This window comes from Ciona robusta, chromosome 5, assembly GCF_009617815.1.
Source record: "Ciona robusta chromosome 5, ASM961781v2".
In the NCBI taxonomy this organism is placed as follows: domain Eukaryota; kingdom Metazoa; phylum Chordata; class Ascidiacea; order Phlebobranchia; family Cionidae; genus Ciona; species Ciona robusta.
This window is the reverse complement of record NC_143239.1, coordinates 2538547-2557755: the sequence shown is the minus strand read 5'-3', so window position 1 is coordinate 2557755 and position 19209 is coordinate 2538547. Positions and strand designations below refer to the sequence as shown.

At 37.0% G+C, this 19209-nt stretch overlaps 2 protein-coding genes and 1 non-coding gene across 4 annotated transcripts in view; all 3 read right to left on the bottom strand.

Moving 5' to 3' along the window:
* LOC149735540 (E3 ubiquitin-protein ligase RNF123-like) overlaps positions 1–1795 on the bottom strand; it is a 29720-nt gene extending 27925 nt beyond the window's left edge. The window contains exons 1-2 of one of the 2 annotated variants that reach the window (XM_089878577.1): positions 1690–1795; positions 652–783 (exon numbers count right to left, since the gene is read on the bottom strand). In XM_089878577.1, coding sequence (XP_089734703.1) covers positions 652–727 — 76 coding nt within the window. In that variant the 5' untranslated portion in view covers positions 728–783; positions 1690–1795. The remainder of the gene's footprint in view (positions 1–651; positions 784–1689) is intronic. The other variant, XM_089878578.1, reaches the window with a different exon arrangement.
* A 929-nt stretch (positions 1796–2724) lies between these two features.
* LOC149735538 (uncharacterized) lies at positions 2725–15841 on the bottom strand. The gene is made up of 6 exons (XM_089878583.1): positions 14500–15841; positions 7128–7771; positions 6122–6674; positions 4562–5746; positions 4021–4247; positions 2725–3818 (listed from the first exon to the last, which is right to left on the bottom strand). Exons 1-6 carry the CDS (start codon positions 14845–14847, stop codon positions 3200–3202), a joined length of 3576 nt encoding a protein of 1191 aa, XP_089734709.1. The 5' UTR covers positions 14848–15841; the 3' UTR covers positions 2725–3199.
* On the bottom strand, positions 7871–7942 carry Trnaq-cug (transfer RNA glutamine (anticodon CUG)). The gene has a single exon. It is a non-coding gene; the product is annotated as a tRNA-Gln (tRNA).
* Positions 15842–19209: the final 3368 nt, after the last annotated feature.

Here is a 19209-nt window from a genome sequence, read left to right as displayed (position 1 = left end):
TGATAAAGAGACGCCTAATATTGAAACATCAATAACATGCAATTCCTGGTATGTGTAGTATGACACTGATGATGTAAGCAACAAGCATAATTAAAATAGACGTTTAAGAAATCATAAACAATAATGCTATAGCAAAGCAGTTCTTTTAACCTTTTAAATGGTAACTGAAGCATTGATCAATTTTTGAAAATAAACATTTAAATAAAAATTGGGAATGAAGCTTTGGTGACTAAATTTTTAAAACTATTTTTCATACAATTTTAGCATAAACTAAACAAGACCTATAACATAGAAGGTAACTGATCGTGGTTCGTGTCCCAACTTTAAATGGTGACTCATTTTTGTAACTATTTGTTATGTAGCACTAGGATACTTATGTGAACAAATAAATAAGGTCAAAATTTTGCCATGTACAGTTTTAGGCAACCAAAATCATAAGCGCATAACAATTTTTCTCTTTTAAAATTTTGTCTTTTTAATTATACAATTTGATCCTATTTTATGTAATACGCAGTATATATATATATATTTATAGTATATACATTTATATATATTTATTATTATGGCGTAATTACTCCTTCAGGTGCATGATTATCGCTGCTGGCTGTTCTACTGGACTATTTGCATTTATTTTTAAGTATTCAAACTTACATTTTGCTTTTCTTGTTTCCGATTTTTCTTTCGTAAAAATCTGTCTCTGAGATCCCGAAACCCCCCCAGTTGCCATAGTGATTATTTTAGTGACTTGAGTAAGCAAATTTACATGACATAAAACACAGCTTTCTGTTAAGCACAAACAAAGCCATTTATAAAAGTACTGACATTGAAAATTAATTCAAAACACAGCGATTTAAAATCCAGCCAAATGCGATTTAATTTGTGTGAGGTCCTATTGAAAGGAATTCTATGCAACCTGGAATTTGGGTAACAGTTGCCCCATACTGAGGGGCATATTAGGGAATTTAAATGGGGGTCCAACTACATTTTTAACATTTATTTTCTTGACTAGTAAAAAACTGGATGCGGGATATATTAAAATATTTTAAATATGGGTATTTCAGGCCTTATTTTTGACAAAAAGACGGTTCAGTTGCACTTGCTAGGTGCTAGTGAAGAAACTCCCCCCCACCTTATTTGCTAACTACTAACCACTAACCCCTAGGTTAGGGGGTTAGTTGTTGATGGTTAAGGGGTTAGTGGTTATAGGTGTTAGTAGTTAGTGGTTATAGGGGTTAGGAATTAGTGGTTAGGAGTTAGCAAATAAGGTGGGGGAAGACTCACTAGCACCGATATGTGAGAAAAAAATGACTTGGACCGCGGATTATGCCCATTTTAGGCATACAAGTATAGTTATCCGAAAGCAGTGCAATAAAAGTAATTAGGGCAGGTCATGCAACTAAAAGTTATAAAGTGTAACACATTCAAAATAAGTTATATAACACATACATTTATGCCTTTCTCTTTGTTTTTAAACTACACATTTTCTATAGACCAACTGTTATATATTTATCTGAAGATGTTTATTTAATTTGAAGACTTCGCATACCAGATTTCGTAAGTGCTCATATTTTTGAATTATATTTCATCTCAGTTTTAACTCAGAACCATTTATCGTTACATTTACAACGTATTACTCATATACATTTATAATAAAGTTAATTATAAAATTAGCATAAATGTTCGAGCTACCGGTATACCCTTGAAGTTTGCTACTAATTTGCAGGAATTGGTTTCGGGCTTCTGATCAGCTGATTCATTGTCTGGCTCTTAACCAATCAATAGCACTTCATGGCATCACAATCAAATTAAACAAGGGTAACTACGCGCAGCTCGCCTGCCACCTACCGAGAAAAAATAATTTATGCAGATTTCGTTTGCCAAGTAAATGTCAAGCGTAGAATTAAATTTCGTTTCTTTATTCAAGCGCATATTAATGATACAGAGATTAGATATGGTCACTGAGCGCTGTGGCTTTTTGACAGCGGTGCTGTAGTAGCACAGTAGTGTTTATTAACGTGCCTGCCTCTGGCCAAAAGGTTGCGGATTCAAGGCTCGACGCTGTAATGTGCATGAATTCTTGAGCAAGACACTTAACGCAATTGCCCCACTTCATGGGTTGCCTAATTGTTAGTCGAAGATTTAAGAAATAAAAACATTCAAATTAAAGCAATCCTTTGCAAAGTTACATACGTGGTAACTCGTAGGCGAACATGGGGTGTATGAAACATAACCCATGTCCCATCGACTGTAGTTGCCCCGCCACCCAAAAATAAAGAAGTTACATTTATTTATTCATAATCTAAGGATACTAGATATTAAATGTAATATAAATTTACAGAAGTAAACTAAAACAACTATTCGACGAAAAAGGGTACAGAATGGTGGGGAAAGATGGGACACCTTTTTATTCTATTTATTAGTCATATTTGGTGGTAAACAAGGAAAATTAAAAAAATTATAAAACCGTATCCCCACGACTCACATAGATCGTTGTTAATTGTTTAAAACACAATAAGGACATTTGGATATAATGTGCTAAAGGTGTACCATCTTACCCCACAGTTCGATTTTACTTCATATATAGCAGGGTGGGGGGTGACAGGAAATCTTTAGCACATATTACTCTGATCGTGTTTTAAATAATTACCAACAGTCTATGCCTTATATGAGCTTCGTGTGTCTATTCAGCGCTCATTTTATACTGATATAAGCGGAACTACAATGCAAGAGAAAGTACGTGTTTATTTATAACATGGGTAATATAATTGCGACAACTTGGCCGAAAAAAATGAAAAAAACAAATTAATAACTGGCCGCAAAGGATATTTTAAAGGCAAGTCAAATGTACCGAACCAATGGTAGAACGAATACATAACTTTAGAAAGAAAATGTGGATAGAATATTTAATATGGGATTAGGTGCTAAAACAACAGAACATCTTTTGTAAAAATGACACCTTCTTTATGCAGTTTGTTTGCCCTTTTAGTTTAAACATGTTTTAATTGCCAAGTTTTGGCATCAGCGGCCACGATAATGAAGTTGAAGCGGCGTGAAAAGAAACTCTTGCGTGGCCATGATTCGTTGTGGCATAAATTATAACCTATGAAAAATTAAAATTCATCAACAAAGGTGCGAGATTAGATACAGGTACAGTGAATGGGTAAATTGTGAAGCATTGTGGCTGCGAAAGGAATTGGGTTTATTTTCGCACATAAGGTGGTGGTGGGGGGCGCGACTGGTCCACCCCTTTGCTTGGTGTTAATGGCGTAGATTCAGTTATTACTCCCTGACCCCCATTAGTGACTGGAGATGTGTTGGATGCCGAGTGGGTAAAAGTACTTGTTTGTCTATGCAAAAGAGGGGAATTCCCATGGACCCCATTTTCTTCCTCACCCTCGAATACGATAGGGGTCCCTGGTTTAAACAGTAGCCGTGTGTCTGCATTCGAACCATTGTGGTTCTTTTTATCATCAAGGTGGTAAGGTGAACTAGGTGGTATTATAGCAGCCGTTGCAGCTGCAGATTGAAGTCTCTTCTTTTCTTTCCTCTTCTGCTTTGCCTTGTTGCTTAACCTGAACTTTATTACAAGTATAGCAACTAATACAAGCAGGCAGACTAACACCACCGCTATAATCACAATGCTGGTAACGCCGTCTCCGCCAGCAGTTTGTAAAGAGTCACCACCATCTGCAGGATTTGCTGTTGTGGTAGTTGCTTTGGTTGTACTGGCAGGAGGAATTCCAGCTTCCTCAACATTTAGACAAGCATTTTTTCTTTCCAACTTTAGGGAACCAATGTTAAAACCGGCTGCTAGCAATCTGTGGTAAAGTTTATGGTTAGATGATAAAAAGATAATATGTGAAACATAAATAAAAGCATTACCCAGTAATGCACATGTGTATGTTCAGTATTGAAATTGATACAAAAAACATTACATTTAATCGAACACTGTCAAAAATAAGAAAAAAGGCAAAGTATTAGCATATTTATTCTAAAAAAAACAAACAAAACTTAACATACTTATTCTGAACACTTGTCTTTAATTTGCCGCTGTCAAATAGTTCCGATCCAAGCTTTGCTATTTCTATGTAAGGGCAGTGGCCTTCCTGGGTTAGGGAGGTGTTGTGCCACGAAAACATGACGGAGCCTGATTGTAGTGGATGAACGTACAACATGTCTGTATTTGGATTTCTATACAACTTGCTGAGAGCATCAAGTAATCGACCAGATTCCACTGCAGTAAAATTCTGGGGAGTAAAATAGCATTATTAAAACATAACTGTTTAAACAGGGTTTTTAAACTTACTAAGTTACACCATTCTACAAAATAATATGTGAGGATAAATAAGTTACTAAGTTAAAAAAAGTTACCCAATATGTTAGAACTACATCGTCTTTTAAACTTTTGTAGCAAACACATTTTCTTAATTTAAAATATAAAAGCATTAAAGTAAGATTGTGGTCTCAAGCCCTGGCATGCCAGTAGATCTGACAGACAGGCAAGAATTGGCCAAGAACCCTACTGTACACAAACAAATATTAAGACTTTATTTTTACAAACCTCCAGTTGATAATTGGTGATTTTCATCACAAACAGATGAGTGACAGCAAGATTTTCATCAAGTGTTGTAGCTGAAGGTATGGTGATCTTAATGTTAACTGGAACTCTGTCTGACGGACGCCCAGATTGATCAATTGCTACCAGACCCCCTTTCCATGTGACTTCACCACTTTTAAACTGGTCTAGTGTTCTTATATCAGTCAGTGTTGGCAAAGCAACTATTGTATTTTTATTGGTGTCAACAGCTACCCATTGTGGTGTGCCATCACCCCAAGGCACTAACCTATACCGAAGATCACCTTGGCTGATCTGAGAGGAATACAGAGTATCTGGGATGTCCTGCTCGCAGATAACCCCAATGTGGCATGATATCTCAAAGGTAAAGTCAGGGTCAACGACCTGAGGTACCACTGGGAATCGTTTAGATGTTGTTGTTGATTTTATTGTTGTTGGAAGAAAAGATTCTGGTTGGTGTAATAATGTTGTTGTTGTTGTTTTGGTTGTTGAATCAACTGGTTGTTTAGACGTCCGAATTGTTGTTGTTGTTGTAAGTTTGGGCATCATTGTGATGGGAGGTGGTGATGGCATTCTTGTTGTTGTTGTTGGTTTTCTTGTTGTTGATTTAGTTTTTGGTGGTGAAGGTGGTGGTGGGGGGATGGTAGGTGGTGTGGTTGACTCAGTGGTGCTTTGTGTGGTTGTTTCTGGCAATGCCAAGCATGGTCCAATAGATGTAAGCTTCACAGAACGAAGAGTAAATTCTGGTAAAAACTTTTTAGCAAAACTTGACTTTGGTCTTGAACGTTGGATTTCTAACGATGGGTTAAGTTGATTTGACACCATTTTTGACCAAGTTCTCTCTATTCCTGTTCGATCACAGCGGGTTTTTGATCCCAATGAGTTATCAAACCAACTGACTGTGAGTTGTTCATTGTTTTTAGTGATTTTAAGGATGGTATAATGACCAGGGGCTGCTATTGCTTCCCAGCGAGAACCAAGAGCAAAAGAAAGGCATCGAGCAAATGCACTTGCAAGGGAGGTGCTTTTTCTTTCTGTATTGTGGTTCGAAAATACCATCGTAAACCTGTGGTTGGTTGGCCTTGGTCGAGCTACAAGATGAACTGCGAAAGTGTCTGTCGTTGTTTTTCCCACATTGTCCGCAGCCACAATAATGAAAGATGGTGGTTTCTACATTAAAAATATGATGAACATTTTAATATTAAATTGGGACAGAAATAATAATAGGCTTTTTCTTCAACATTTGTAATATAACATGTTTCCCACAGACAAAATAATAACAAAATTTAGTATAGCTTTCTATATACACATGTTCTATAAGTGTGAGTTCATAAAACAAGGCATGCATGGGACCTGGCGTTAAAGACAGAGTTCGGCCATTCTATTCTACATGGGTTCGTTAAGGACCTGGGATTTAGGCAAGAATTGGCCAACACTCAATAGTAGGCCTACCACTATGCCATACAAGATAGAAGATACCCTATAAATAACTGCAGTCTGGAGTTTGGGTATAAGCCTACCCAAACAATATCATAGAAGGCTTACCCCTGAAGGCGTCGGTCTAGGTGGGACTCCATATATGATTTGGCTTTGTTGATCCATTAGTAGCCATGTGTTTGTTCCATCACTGTCTTCACCACCATCCAGAGGATCATATGAAAAAAGATCTATCAGTGAAAGAGACAAAGACCTTGTGTCTCCACTTTCTCGATCACTGAATGCATCGATTGGTATAGCATACTCAAAATATGTTGACCCTTGAACACGCAAGTCCTCAACCCCAGCATTTTTTTCAGGGGGGGAATTTAAAGGGGGTATGATAACAGGGGTGCTAGGTGGAACTGGAAATTTTCGCGCCAAGGAATCAGGGTTGGGTAGTCTAGTTGCAGGAGGAAATCCAATAACAGGAGATGCTTTGATCTCTGATAAAGGGATTCTTTTCCGCCCACGAAGACCCGCAGCCCAGTAATTCTCTTTCGGTTGTGGTTCATCTGCCACTTGATCATACGGAGCAAGATCAAGAGCATTTTTAGGATATAGAGCTGTTGCTGGGGGATATTGTGGAACTGGGGATCGATACTTCTCACGATCAGTTCGTCTGTTTAAAAATGAGAGTTTAATGTTAATAAAAAAATGATATATATATACTGTAGGGTGGGGCAAGATGGGGTACATTTTCATTCTATTTTCTAAGACCAGTTGGTAGTAAATAAAAAACATTCAAAGAATTATAAAACTGTATCCTCACGACACCTATAGACCTTTGTTAATTGTTTACAACATGATCAGGATATTTGGATATTATGTGCTAAAGGTGTTCCATCTTACCCCACAGTACTAAACATAGAGAGAGAGAGATATTATATTGCATTAAATTATTGGAATCAGTGAAAAATCCTTACATTTGAGGCCAATTTTACAGGTTTAATTATGGGGTAGGTAAGAATTCCTTTCATTAGCACCAAATTATTCAAGAACTCGATTTGAAAACGTTGTTGGTATTCAAACTAATGTCTACGGATTTAAAATTCATTTAAATAAATTATTTTACCTTTTAAATCTTCTTTCATTCGTTGGATGAAGAGTTACAAGTGGCTTTCTGTTTTCAGCTCGCCACTGAATAACGTCATAACCAAGAACGTGAGCAAGACTACCGTTACGTGAAGATTCTTCAATGTCATCAAGGCCAGATAGTTCGGCCGAGTCCGAGCCACAAGCAATAGGCCAAGAAAGTGTTGTGCCTGTCACAAGCGGGGTAACTGCTACGTTGCCATGGCCTGAGAGAAATGCATGGTGTCTGCCTGTGTCTTGAAAACTCAACGTAATGGCCGAAGGATTGAGAGATGGGATGAGATATTTTGCAAACTTTTGTATCAACTCAACTCGTTTGTGAGGATCCAGTTGCTCCTGGTTGACATCTAGCGTCACGGCGATTGTAACAATCGGTTCGCTAGGGGCGCACTGGAGAACGGATGTTTCGAGTGACGAATCGACGTTTTGTTTTCTATTTCCGCTACTTCCTATTGTGACCTCAATCACACATGGGAGGGTGTATATGACGTCACCGTGACGTTGCAAACTGATGATGACGTTGTGAAGAAGGTCGGTATGACGTAACAACGGAACGCCCACAAGTGAATTGCTGGATTCGGTAAAGTAAATCCAATCGCTAATATGTTCGTCCGGTACGTACACCTGTAAAACAAAACGAAAAAATCAGCATAGATTAAATAGATTTGTCTCAAAATGAAAAAAAATTATTAAAAAAGACGTTCGAAAAACAAAAAATTTCATAGGTCTCACCGAGATTTGAACTCGGATCGCAGGATTCAGAGTCCTGAGTGCTAACCGTTACACCATGAGACCAGACAACAAACTACGTTCGAAACTACGGTCTTATTAGACGGCACTGCGCGCTCTAGTCTAAACAACACCCACTATTAATTCAGACTCACAAATACCTCTATCGCATGTTTAGTAACCTATTTCAACAAACATTTTACAACTTATACAGTTGTTAAAACAATTCTAACTTTTAATTTGGTGATTGACACTATAAGAACATGGGTTTTTACAACTTTTGACAAGTTTTTTGAAACGTTATTGCGTGGATTTAAAGATTACGAGAACGCCGTTAATTAATCAATATGCGACGGTAATCATCAATATTTGTTGGATATTAAATATCGAGTGGATTTCTCATGGGATGTAACGTAAGGAAATTAGGATAAAATCATCGTATGAAATAATCCGTGCATGGTATTCAGTTTTGTATTATTGGCATAATGCAAGTGTTTTTAAAATATAGTACTGTGGGGTAAGATGGGATACCGTTAGCACATAAATCTTATTTCTTGATCGCGTTTTGAACAATGAGAGACGCTCTTTGAAAGTAGTAAGGATGCATTTATTTATTTCTGCAAACATTATTTTTTTAATACCGAATGGGACGAGAAAAGAAATAAAAACATATCCCATTTTACCCCCACTACTGTGTTTATTTTAAATACTACGTAAGCTTACATTTCATTTAACTTTTACATTAAAAGTTATAATTTTAAAACGTAAAATTTTGCGAACATGAAAATATCGATAGTGATGGACACATGAAAGGAGATATTGGCATGCTTTGTGACGTCATAGACCATATCCGCGACATGAAATGGGAGGCAGATTGCGTGGCAGTCCCGCTAATTGGAAAACGTAATACTCTTCCAAAGAATCAATAGCACAATTGAATCTTGGTAATCATTGACCTTCGTTTTCGTTGATGCGAAGTCGATTCGGCAACCGATCATCGGTTTTAGATGATTCGGCAACGCGAAAGATTCGCAATCGATGCAACAGACGGTGCATGTAATAGGCGTTAAGTAGAACGAGTTGCAGAGTTCTGTCACGTCATAATTACGATTCTTTGAAGCGCTTAAAAAACAAGGGCGAAGATTGTAGCATAAATTCCCAGCACTGTTTAAATGCATTCAAATACAAAATGCGATGATTGCTTAACCAAATTGTTAGATGATGTCATTTTAAAATGAGCATTCTGCCTTGAATAGAAACAACAATTGTGAGATTTCGCGATAGGCATAACCGGGCATAACCAAACCCACGATTTTATTTTCAATTATTCATCATTACCTTTCGGAACAAAACACAAATTAAGCTTTAAAGCGTGAGTTGTTAAAATATTATCATTGTACGTTTGAAAAAGGAAGGCATCAATATGTGCCCGAGCTTTAATAGCATAAAGCACTTTGACGATGTTTTTTTTAACATTGTCAAAGAACTGCCCGACAATTGCTCCGCGCGTTGACCAAGCGATGGACTGTGACGTAAACGGGGCTTGTTAACGTAACAATAGCTTCGTCAATTATAACAATGGCACGAAAAAAAGGACTTAAAGAACACAAATATAGGCATAGTTGTGTGTCATTTTAAGTTATCGTGAATATGCTTTATTTATGAACAAAAACACAAACGTCAAACAGAGGTTTGTTTATCGAAAACGTATAAGCTTACGGTTCCGTCTGTTTTCCGTAGGGAAAAGTCGGTTTCTTTATAGTTTCATGTATCCATTTGAGACTGTACATAAATATTTGTGCTCAAGTGCGAGCAGAAAGTCATCCGAAACACATTTACCGGTAACAGTCGTCTAAACGTGGCTATTAGCGAGCAATGACAGTTGTTTATCGCCTCGTTGCTTTCTACCTGGCCTTTGTCGTTTACCCATCGCGTCCACATGACGCCATTCCGAAATACTGAAACATTATCCGTAACATATAGTTAGGGAGAAGTTCGCCACGCACGACCGAACATAACGTCATTGTGTAAGGACACCCGAGAGTATAATGAATATGCGCATATTCTATAAGGCAACATATGCGATATAATTACCCAGATATGTGACAAAGGCACTACATTGTTAAATTCATTGGTCTACCCATATTTAAGTAGGGTGGTGTACGATGGGACATGTTCTTTTCTCTTCTCTCATTAGGTATAGACAGATTGATATAGCGTATCCTAATGACATTAAAAGAGCGTTGTTAATTGTTTTAAACACGACCAAGAAATATGAGATTTAGGTGCTAGGGTTTTTTTCCATCTTAACCCAGAGCACCATACAAGCTTGATCGAATCAAAACGTCAGCATATTCCAACGCACAAAACAAACTCATAAATTCTCTAATCATATGAGGCGCATTTTACAGCTAGTAACGAAAGGGTCAAGTTATAATTGGCAGTGACACCAAGTTCGCTCACCGTGAACTTTTAACCTCGCGTATAGCTACTGTAACTCTTAAACTGAAGAGACGATAACTATTGGACCGTAAACCACACTTGGGTGGGGTAAGATGGGACATATTTTCATTCTCCTTTTTTGGTACATTTGGTAGTAAACAAAGTATATTTACAAACTTATAAAAACTTCTTCTTACGACTCCCAAGACTATTGTTAATTGTTTAAAACACGATTAGTGTACGAGGTTTAGGTGCTAAAGGTATTCGTTCAACTCACAGCACTATATGTATATATATATATATATAAATTAATATTAAAATTTGAATTTTTAAAATGTTGCGTTCAACTACGGGTCGTATTATTAACAGAAACACCAAGTCCAAAACAAAAAGGCTTGAATTTGATTACAAACGTTAAGAAAATCATACACTATGACGTCACAATGCTGGACCGAGCCGCAAACATGAGATGCGAGAGCGTGACTCACTAGTGGCCTTGTACCAGAAAAACATCAAAGCAATTACGTTTCGTCCCACGGAAGTATAAAGTTTGCGCCCTATTGAACAATACCGCTGACGAAATAGAAACTCTTTCAGTTCCGTGGCCAATTTTTCCATTAAATAAACATTCATTAAAACTCATTAATAGTTTCCATGACGCATTATTGTATAAAGAACTCCGATCCATTTAAAGCAGGCTAAAAATAGTTCTTTACGAAGACCACAAATAAGAAATAATACCAAATTATAACTCGGTCATTTTTTCTACGAAAAAAAATTAAGTGAAATATTTATCGCAAACAAACCGTTTCACAGAGATTAGTTTAGATCCAGTTGTTTAGATTCCAAGTAAGTAACTGTTAAAACATATGAAAGAAACCACCGTATACTGGGAAATTGGATGCTTTGAGAGGTAAAAGCGATTACAAATCAAATTCACGATAACAGTTTCACACCGTATAAGACCAATACAATATATTCGTAACACTTATCTTTATAAAAATACAGAGTTTAATAATTTTAAAGTGATTAATCTGGGACATTTTTAACAAGAATGTGAGACTGTTTTAGCAAGAATGTGAAACTGTATTTTGAAGTGGGGTTTTTAATTTGTAAAAACCATAACCCGTTTCAATAACATCTCGGCTTATCGGTTTAGTAATCCTTAAATCAAAGACCAAACCAATCCTCGATTACAGAGCACACGCACGATGTTACATTAACCCCTCAAATTCTCTGATCATCCGCCACTCGACAAACAAAGGAATAAATCTGGTTTAAGACGACAAAGCTTTACAAAGCGTATATGACAGACCTCCAATACGCCGTCGCCGGGACGTCTTCATATGTTCTTTTGTCACATATACGCCCAAATGTATGCTTTTTATCTCAGTAATGGCAATTAATATAATACAGTCGGGTACTGAGTTTGCTGTGCTGTGTTTTAAATATACATTGTATTTGGATTTAAATAATTTAAGCGGGAGAGAAGTATTTATGTAACACGATATCCTAATGCGACACTTGTAAAGTTTGGCTCGTTTAGCGAGGCTACGCTCTGTAGGTATGTCTATATGTTACATTCAGCTAAATTTGACACCGTTGATGTTGCGACAACATAGCAGTGCTTTCGGCAAAATCTCTCAAACGTTTGTAATTCGCGAAATTGGCCACTTTTCTAAACAAGCACGGTTGGACTGTTTTTGTCTGTACGCGGTAGAATTGTCAGGATAATAACGACCGCAGGCTTACAGAAGTACGACTACGGTTAATAGTTAGATTGTTCCTTATTACGTGGTTTCCGTTGCTTCAGAATTCCCGGGCCACGAAAACAGCAGTCCGTTATTGATTTATGCTTGTATAAGTGCGGGGAGTGTACAAAACAAAATTCTTAGACCCTTGAAGCTAATTGAGATGTTTAAGTACGAAACACAATTACCATACAGAGTATGTTATTCAACGTTCTGAAGCGTACATACCTACCTAAAGGAAGTTGATGCTATGATGCTAATATTGAAACAAGACGGCGAATGTACAGCGCAATAAAACGGCCAGTTTACTCACGGCACACATGGCCCATTTCTATATTGAGACCCGCCCCGTGCGGGTCGGTAAAAATGCTAATCGTTTTTTAGTCACCAGTAATTTACAGGTCACAATCCAGTTAAAGTTTAACTTGCAAAAGTCAAACTTCCTGCTAGGACTCGTGTCTGGTTCGTTTCTTATTAACTAAAGACTGAAAACAAGCCAATGTAGATATTGGTCGTACAAAAACCTACAATTTGGTCGGCCCAAAAACACTTTGATATTTTTGGATTTGTCATAATGGAATATTTGGCTTTGAATATTCAATTATGACGCAACGGGCTAAATTACGTCACTATGGTTTTCGAATCTCACGCAAATTTACGCTGAAAAGTTCGTACCGTCTTTAGGGAATTGATGAAATGACTGTCAGTCCGAAACAGGAAGTACAACTCATCCAGACAGTATATAGAAATGACTCAAAAGAAATTACATTCAACCACGACAATAGGTCACAGTAACACCACCCGTCGAGCGCTATACATGTAAATATTTAAATGTCATATTGAACAGTATAACGTTGGGGAACATTGGCTAAGATTTAAACAGATTTAACGGCTGCACGATCGTACATTCACGCAGAGAACCAGGCTTATTAAATGAGCCTGTATATCATTGAACAATGGTGCACGTGACAGGTGTTTAATAAAGCTCAAACACGTTTTGTGTGCTAGAGTTTGGGAGATATTGCACCATATGCTGTGCTACTGCCAAACAAATATATATGGTAAGGTGGGGAAAGATGGGGACACTTTTACTTTCTATTTTCTCGTCCAATTTGGTAGTGAACAAAGAACATTCGAAGAATTATAAAACCGTGTCCTCACAACTCCCATAGACTGGTGTTAATGGTTTAAAAGACGATCAAAATATTTAGGTATTATGTACTAAAGGTGTCCCGTCTTCTCCCACAGTACTATATTGTAGGTTGGAGTAAGATGAGACATATTCTTTTTCATCGTCATATTTGGTTGTAAACAAAGAATATTTACAGAATATATAACCGTAGTCTCACCACTCTAAGATAACGTTGTTAAATACGATCAGGAATTATCAGGAAATATGAAAAGTGCCAACGATATCCCATCTTACCCCACATGACTAAACGTTAATGTTTCAACTAGTTAAGAAATTGTTTCTCGACGCAGTATACGAAGGTAGAATTGCCGGTGTTTGCATTAAATATATTGGCAAGCGTGCCGCACTTTTAGCAGAGGTCGGGTTTCGCTGCAACAATTGATCGTACGACGCTGTATACCCATGGGAGCTTAACTGCAAGCACTCGTGCCACCGACAGAGTCGATTTAACAAGTCGCCTTACTGATTATCTGTCCCGGGTTGATCGTAGTATATAGAACATGCACACATTCTGTTACGAATCAAAAGTAATAGAAATACCCATATGCGTATTTCATAGCATTCGTTTTAGCGAGTAAATATATACTTGTTGTTTGTTTACCTTCTCGGCGTAATTTCAGTCTCAATTTAGGCCGGAGCTGAAAATGATTATTTTCCGATATTTTCCGTTAATAATGCAGTGATAACGATGGTTATGGTGGAGATTCGAAATGAGACTACGATTTACTGACGTCATATTTCCGGTGAAATGTTTCCTTTTCGTTTAAAATCAATTTCAGTCAAACGCTCGGGTCTATCGGCTTAGTCTTAAAGTAATAGGATTTTGCCTCAAATCGACCAAAGTGGCATTCTCTCAGAGTTAGTGAGACTTAACAATATTAGGCTTGGACACAAAACAAAGTATATGGGAGTTCAACTAATGTCAACAAAACGATCAATCTTGGAACTCTTCAAGCGCCGCTAATGCGAATTTCGGGTAATGCAAGTTTAAGCTTATGGTACAAGGTTTAATCGCTCTTTAGAAAGACCAACGAATCGGGTTTCTTGCTTATTGGGCACTTGGCTAAGCAAAGAGACTTTCTTTAAAATTTATAAAATTTAAAATCGATTTCGTTTGGACGCAATTATTAAAGAGATTAGCATAATTGGTTTAATAGCGTAGTAAAGTATTAAAATCGACGACAGCGGTCAACCGACACTGTGAATAATCAATTTCTTTATACATGGATAAGACCTACCTTTACAGTATCGCCATCCATTATATCTTTTAAATATATTGACTTTAATTCCTGGGTTACTGATTGGTTAAAAAGTTTCCCTGTCGTGGCAACAAAATGACAACTTTTTTCTTGTAACCAATCGGCTTGGAGAAGTTCGGTTTCATGACTTCTGTACATTGTATCTGGTTCTTGCCTACCAAAACTTGGGAATAATGTTCGGCTTGGTTGTAACATCGGCATTCCGTTTCCCAGCTGCGCGTTTGATGGTAAAACGAGAAGGGCGCTGGCAAGAATAATCAGCGGGAATTCCAGGCTTCGGAAAGCCGAAGACGTAAGACAACAGGTCCGATCCTTTATTGATGGCATTTTTAAAGACTCCAATAAAAGTATTCGGATTGAGTATTGAAATTTGTAAATATTTTGAAAGATTCTTGGGTATCGATCTTGCTATAATTCGTAAAAATCAACTTGAATCATGTCTTCCTAAAGTTTTCAGACCTTGTGACTTGCCAAATAGTTACAGTAAGATGCACAACTAATAACACAACACCGCTGTAAAATCAAACGCAAGTTAATTACATAAAATTTACGATTTTTTACATTTTTTACAATACTTCAAATTTATACCCATTTTCTAACCGGAGATACACTTATAGCCATTACAACTATCGGCTTACTGAGAGAAATGTCACGCCGTTACGGAACATCCTTCTTGAAACAGCTGATAGCTCCTACCGCTAGCGCTACATGAACGACTGACTTGTAAGAACATTCGCCCTGCGCGTCTAAGAAGGCGCTCGCTTTCAGTGCGATTAATGCTCCTTCGATGGGATTTTCATACATGGGCCACCAGAGCGGATAGCGTGTAATTGGCCGCCCGCTGGTAGCCGTTTTATACAATTCCAAACAAAGCTTAATAAAGATAGAATTGGTATAAACAAACTTAATAAACGATGAAATATTTATAAGAAAAGAAATATTTAAATTATCCTAATTTTTACACAAAGTTACACTTAAAGATAGGAAAAGAAATTCGACGTGCATAAAATTGCGCTAAACTATACACACTCAACTTAACTTGTCAACTATAGACTTAAAATATTTGCGAAACGAGTTAACGATTTGTATGGCAAGTCTTACGAATTCGTTGGACCGTATCGGCAAACAATAAAGATATATATGCAACGTCACAATGATAGTTGCAGGCATCGGTATGGGAATGACGAGTGGTTAGGTCTGGACTGCTACGATAGCGATGGAAGTTCACACTTGATGATAATATACTTGCTTGCATCATAAGTGGGCATTGTGATTGCCACTCTGGTTAAAAACTGCCATAATGGTTCTCAAACCTCTCTAATACAATGCGTTACACCTAGCATAATTTAAATGAAAAAGACACCAATTTATCTAGTATTATATAATCTATAAAATTCTAGAAACTAGAATAATATTTTTTTTCTCAACAATATTTCTCTTTGAAGAACGTAGTCAGCTTATTATAATATGCGCACGGTCGTGTATTGAACCCAGATGCTCAACACACATCTGCTTTGATACGACGGAATTCCTACCGTCACTACTATTAAATCTTACTGCTGCAGTTAATAGGTCGATGATCGGTTAACCTTCCGATAGCTGTTCACACAATGCCCAGTGTTGACCGTATACTTAACTACAGTGTTGACCAATTAAATATTGCGTGTACTTCCCCATTCTTTTCCAGTGAATTCTCACGTATAACAAGTACATTTAAAGTATGTGATTCTAGTGTATCTTTTATTAAATCTGCATACAAATAATTTTTTTTATATATATATATATGTATATAAACTGATGAGCTTTCGATAAAGTAATACGTTTACATGAAAGAGTAGTTCAAAGCATTAATGCCATGGTACTATAACTGTCGTATAAGTAAATAGAAACAGCTGCGACAACACACCCCGCATTTATACGATGGCTGTTTTACAAGCAAGAACAGTGACTGAATTTACGCTTTCCAACAACGCAAGCCTTTTCCCTGAACTAAATTCTACATCTGTGTATTACGTGCGACGGAGAATTGAAACCTAATTAAAATTAAAGCAAATACTTTTATTTGCGTCAATAACAATAGGATTCGCAGTATGGAAATTTAAACCTATATGCAGGCATACGTAAGCTATATGCACAAATTCTATATAAAACGACTGGCCCAGATGTGTTTACAGAATACAAAGTACAGCGTTTTCCAGACTGCAATTTCGAAACTTCGCATTTATACGGCTGACGCACCTTGAGTAAAAATTCCTCTACCCCTGAGTCGTTTTACGATCTTGCATTGAAAGCCAATGTGCGTGAAACGTCGTTGGCCAAAAAGGGGCGTACAGTGCACGAGCACAAATGGTTCACCAGCAGTCTTAGTACCTGAGCCTAAATAGCGCCTTGACTTTGCTATTCTGTTTCGCTCATTGTTATTGAGCGTCTTTCAGCAACATTCTTTCGATACAACACTGGAGTACAATTCGATACAAACTTAATGCAAGCCATTTAATTCAGCAGACGCTCTATTAAGGAATATTTATCTTGCAACGAAAACAACAACATTTTAGTTCTCGTACGAATACACACTCCTCAAAGTGATTAACACCTTGCACTTCGGTTTTCTAGTAATTCAAACGAACGAATATCGAAAGTAACTCCCCTACCACCCTAAGTTATTCGCAGCAATATTGATTCACACCTAGCTTCAGTAACAAGGCTGCGTATAGCCATGACCTAATTGATTGGCAGGCAAGTCCAGCTACAGGATTCGTCATACTATCATCGATTACAAGCCAGGATCGGGATTAATACTGAATAACATTTGAACCTTTACACTACTCTTCATATTCCCCGTATAGCATGTAGGATTACCGTATAATTTTTAATATATGACTTGAAACACTTAGTTTAACTGTGAGGTAATACATAATTACCTATGTACAAAATAACTTACACGTCATGCGATACCGTCATTAGAGAACTTTAAATGGCAAATGTTTTACGCAAACTTGTTGCCTGTTAAGGTCATGGTCAATTAAGTATTTTCAGGCTCGAGTTCATGTTTTTATTTGACAACTTTCCAAGCACACGAACACGCTTCGTTTGGCTCGTTTGAAGTTCAAGTGAAGGCGACCAGATTCGACAGAGCGGTGGTTTCGAGGTTTTCTTGTATCCGATTTTCTTCCACGGGTCATTCGCGGTCAACTTTTGATTTTACAGCGGTTTTAAGATAGATTATATCAGATGAGATACATTTACCAGTTTCTCGAGCGCCAATTAATTATGTAGGCGTAGAAAAATAAAATTTCGATTGCGTTTAAAAATTATGGAAGTGTTATTTCTATACAGTATACACCATTAAATATGTCAGTATAATTAAATAAAAAATAAAAAACTTCAACAAATTTGTCTTGTGGATAAAATCCATTACGATTCGCAGCAAAGATTTTTTTCTGTTCATAGACGTTAAAACAACAAACAAAACTTAACCAAGCAGAACAGCGGTTTGTGGCCCAGAGCTTTTAACTGAAATAACAGAACAGAAAACGAAATCAGTGGTTTCATTACTTCTTTAATTTTACACTGATTCACTTATCTAGTAAAATGTGTTGCGTCGTACACAATATTGGCGAATTAGGCAACGTATAGCATCTTTATTTACCCAACAACGACCTTTACAGCATTTCGACGCACTAGCGTTCGCTGTTGGGTGTTGAATTATTCACATTCGGTCATGTTGGGCCATGTTGCTCCAGCGCGTTGCGTCTAAAGCGAAAGATAATAATCTGCACGTGCTGTTTTTAGAAAGATTTATTATAATGCACTTGATTTTGCTACATGTATTACCAACGCAAGTAATTTATACGCATGTTGCCTTTGTATGTAAAATAAAACTTTAAAAGTGTGCCGAACGTAGCCAAAAGGTTGTTCAAATTCAACCGCGTGAAATTAATCTCTTCAAGATCTAAACCCGAGTCCTTTAGCCAGATTTTGCCATTCGATACACAAGCGCTACTCTATTATGTGTTGCAGACCCTAATATAACACACAAAGCACTCTGCTTAGTTGACAATCTCCATTTCGCTTTATATTTAATGATTAGTATATAAGTGGTCAAATAGCACCAGTAACATGTCCTCAATTTGTCGATGGAAGCTTCAATTATTCATGTCGTTTAACAGATGGTAATGCCAGACCAACACAACTATTAACACTATCTGTGACGATAATAGACAGTTTTAGCTGGACGAATGGCTATAAACAACATGAAGAAATTTAAAACATTTTTTTAATAAGATTTTTATATCACATTCGACGATTAAAACCATCGAAAGTTGCTTATATTCTATAGCAAAATATTTGTTAGACTTATTCAGTATACAAACATAAATTTGTGGTCTATTTAACTAAGCACTCGTGGCGTGTCCACATAATATAGCAAAAAGATTAAATTCCAAAGATACCATCATCGCAAAATACCAATATCACACAATTTGACAATTAGCTAAGCAAACACTGGCCTATTCATCAAAGCAAACATAATAACGTATCTCAGATATTACGTACTGTATACCGCAAACACACTTCGTAGTTTTAATCAGTTCAGTAATTACATGAAAAATTTACGTGTAATTTCTGGCCAACTGAAAAGTGCAATTATACAAACCGTTGTGCGTTAATAAGTTTGCCAATGCTTGCCAA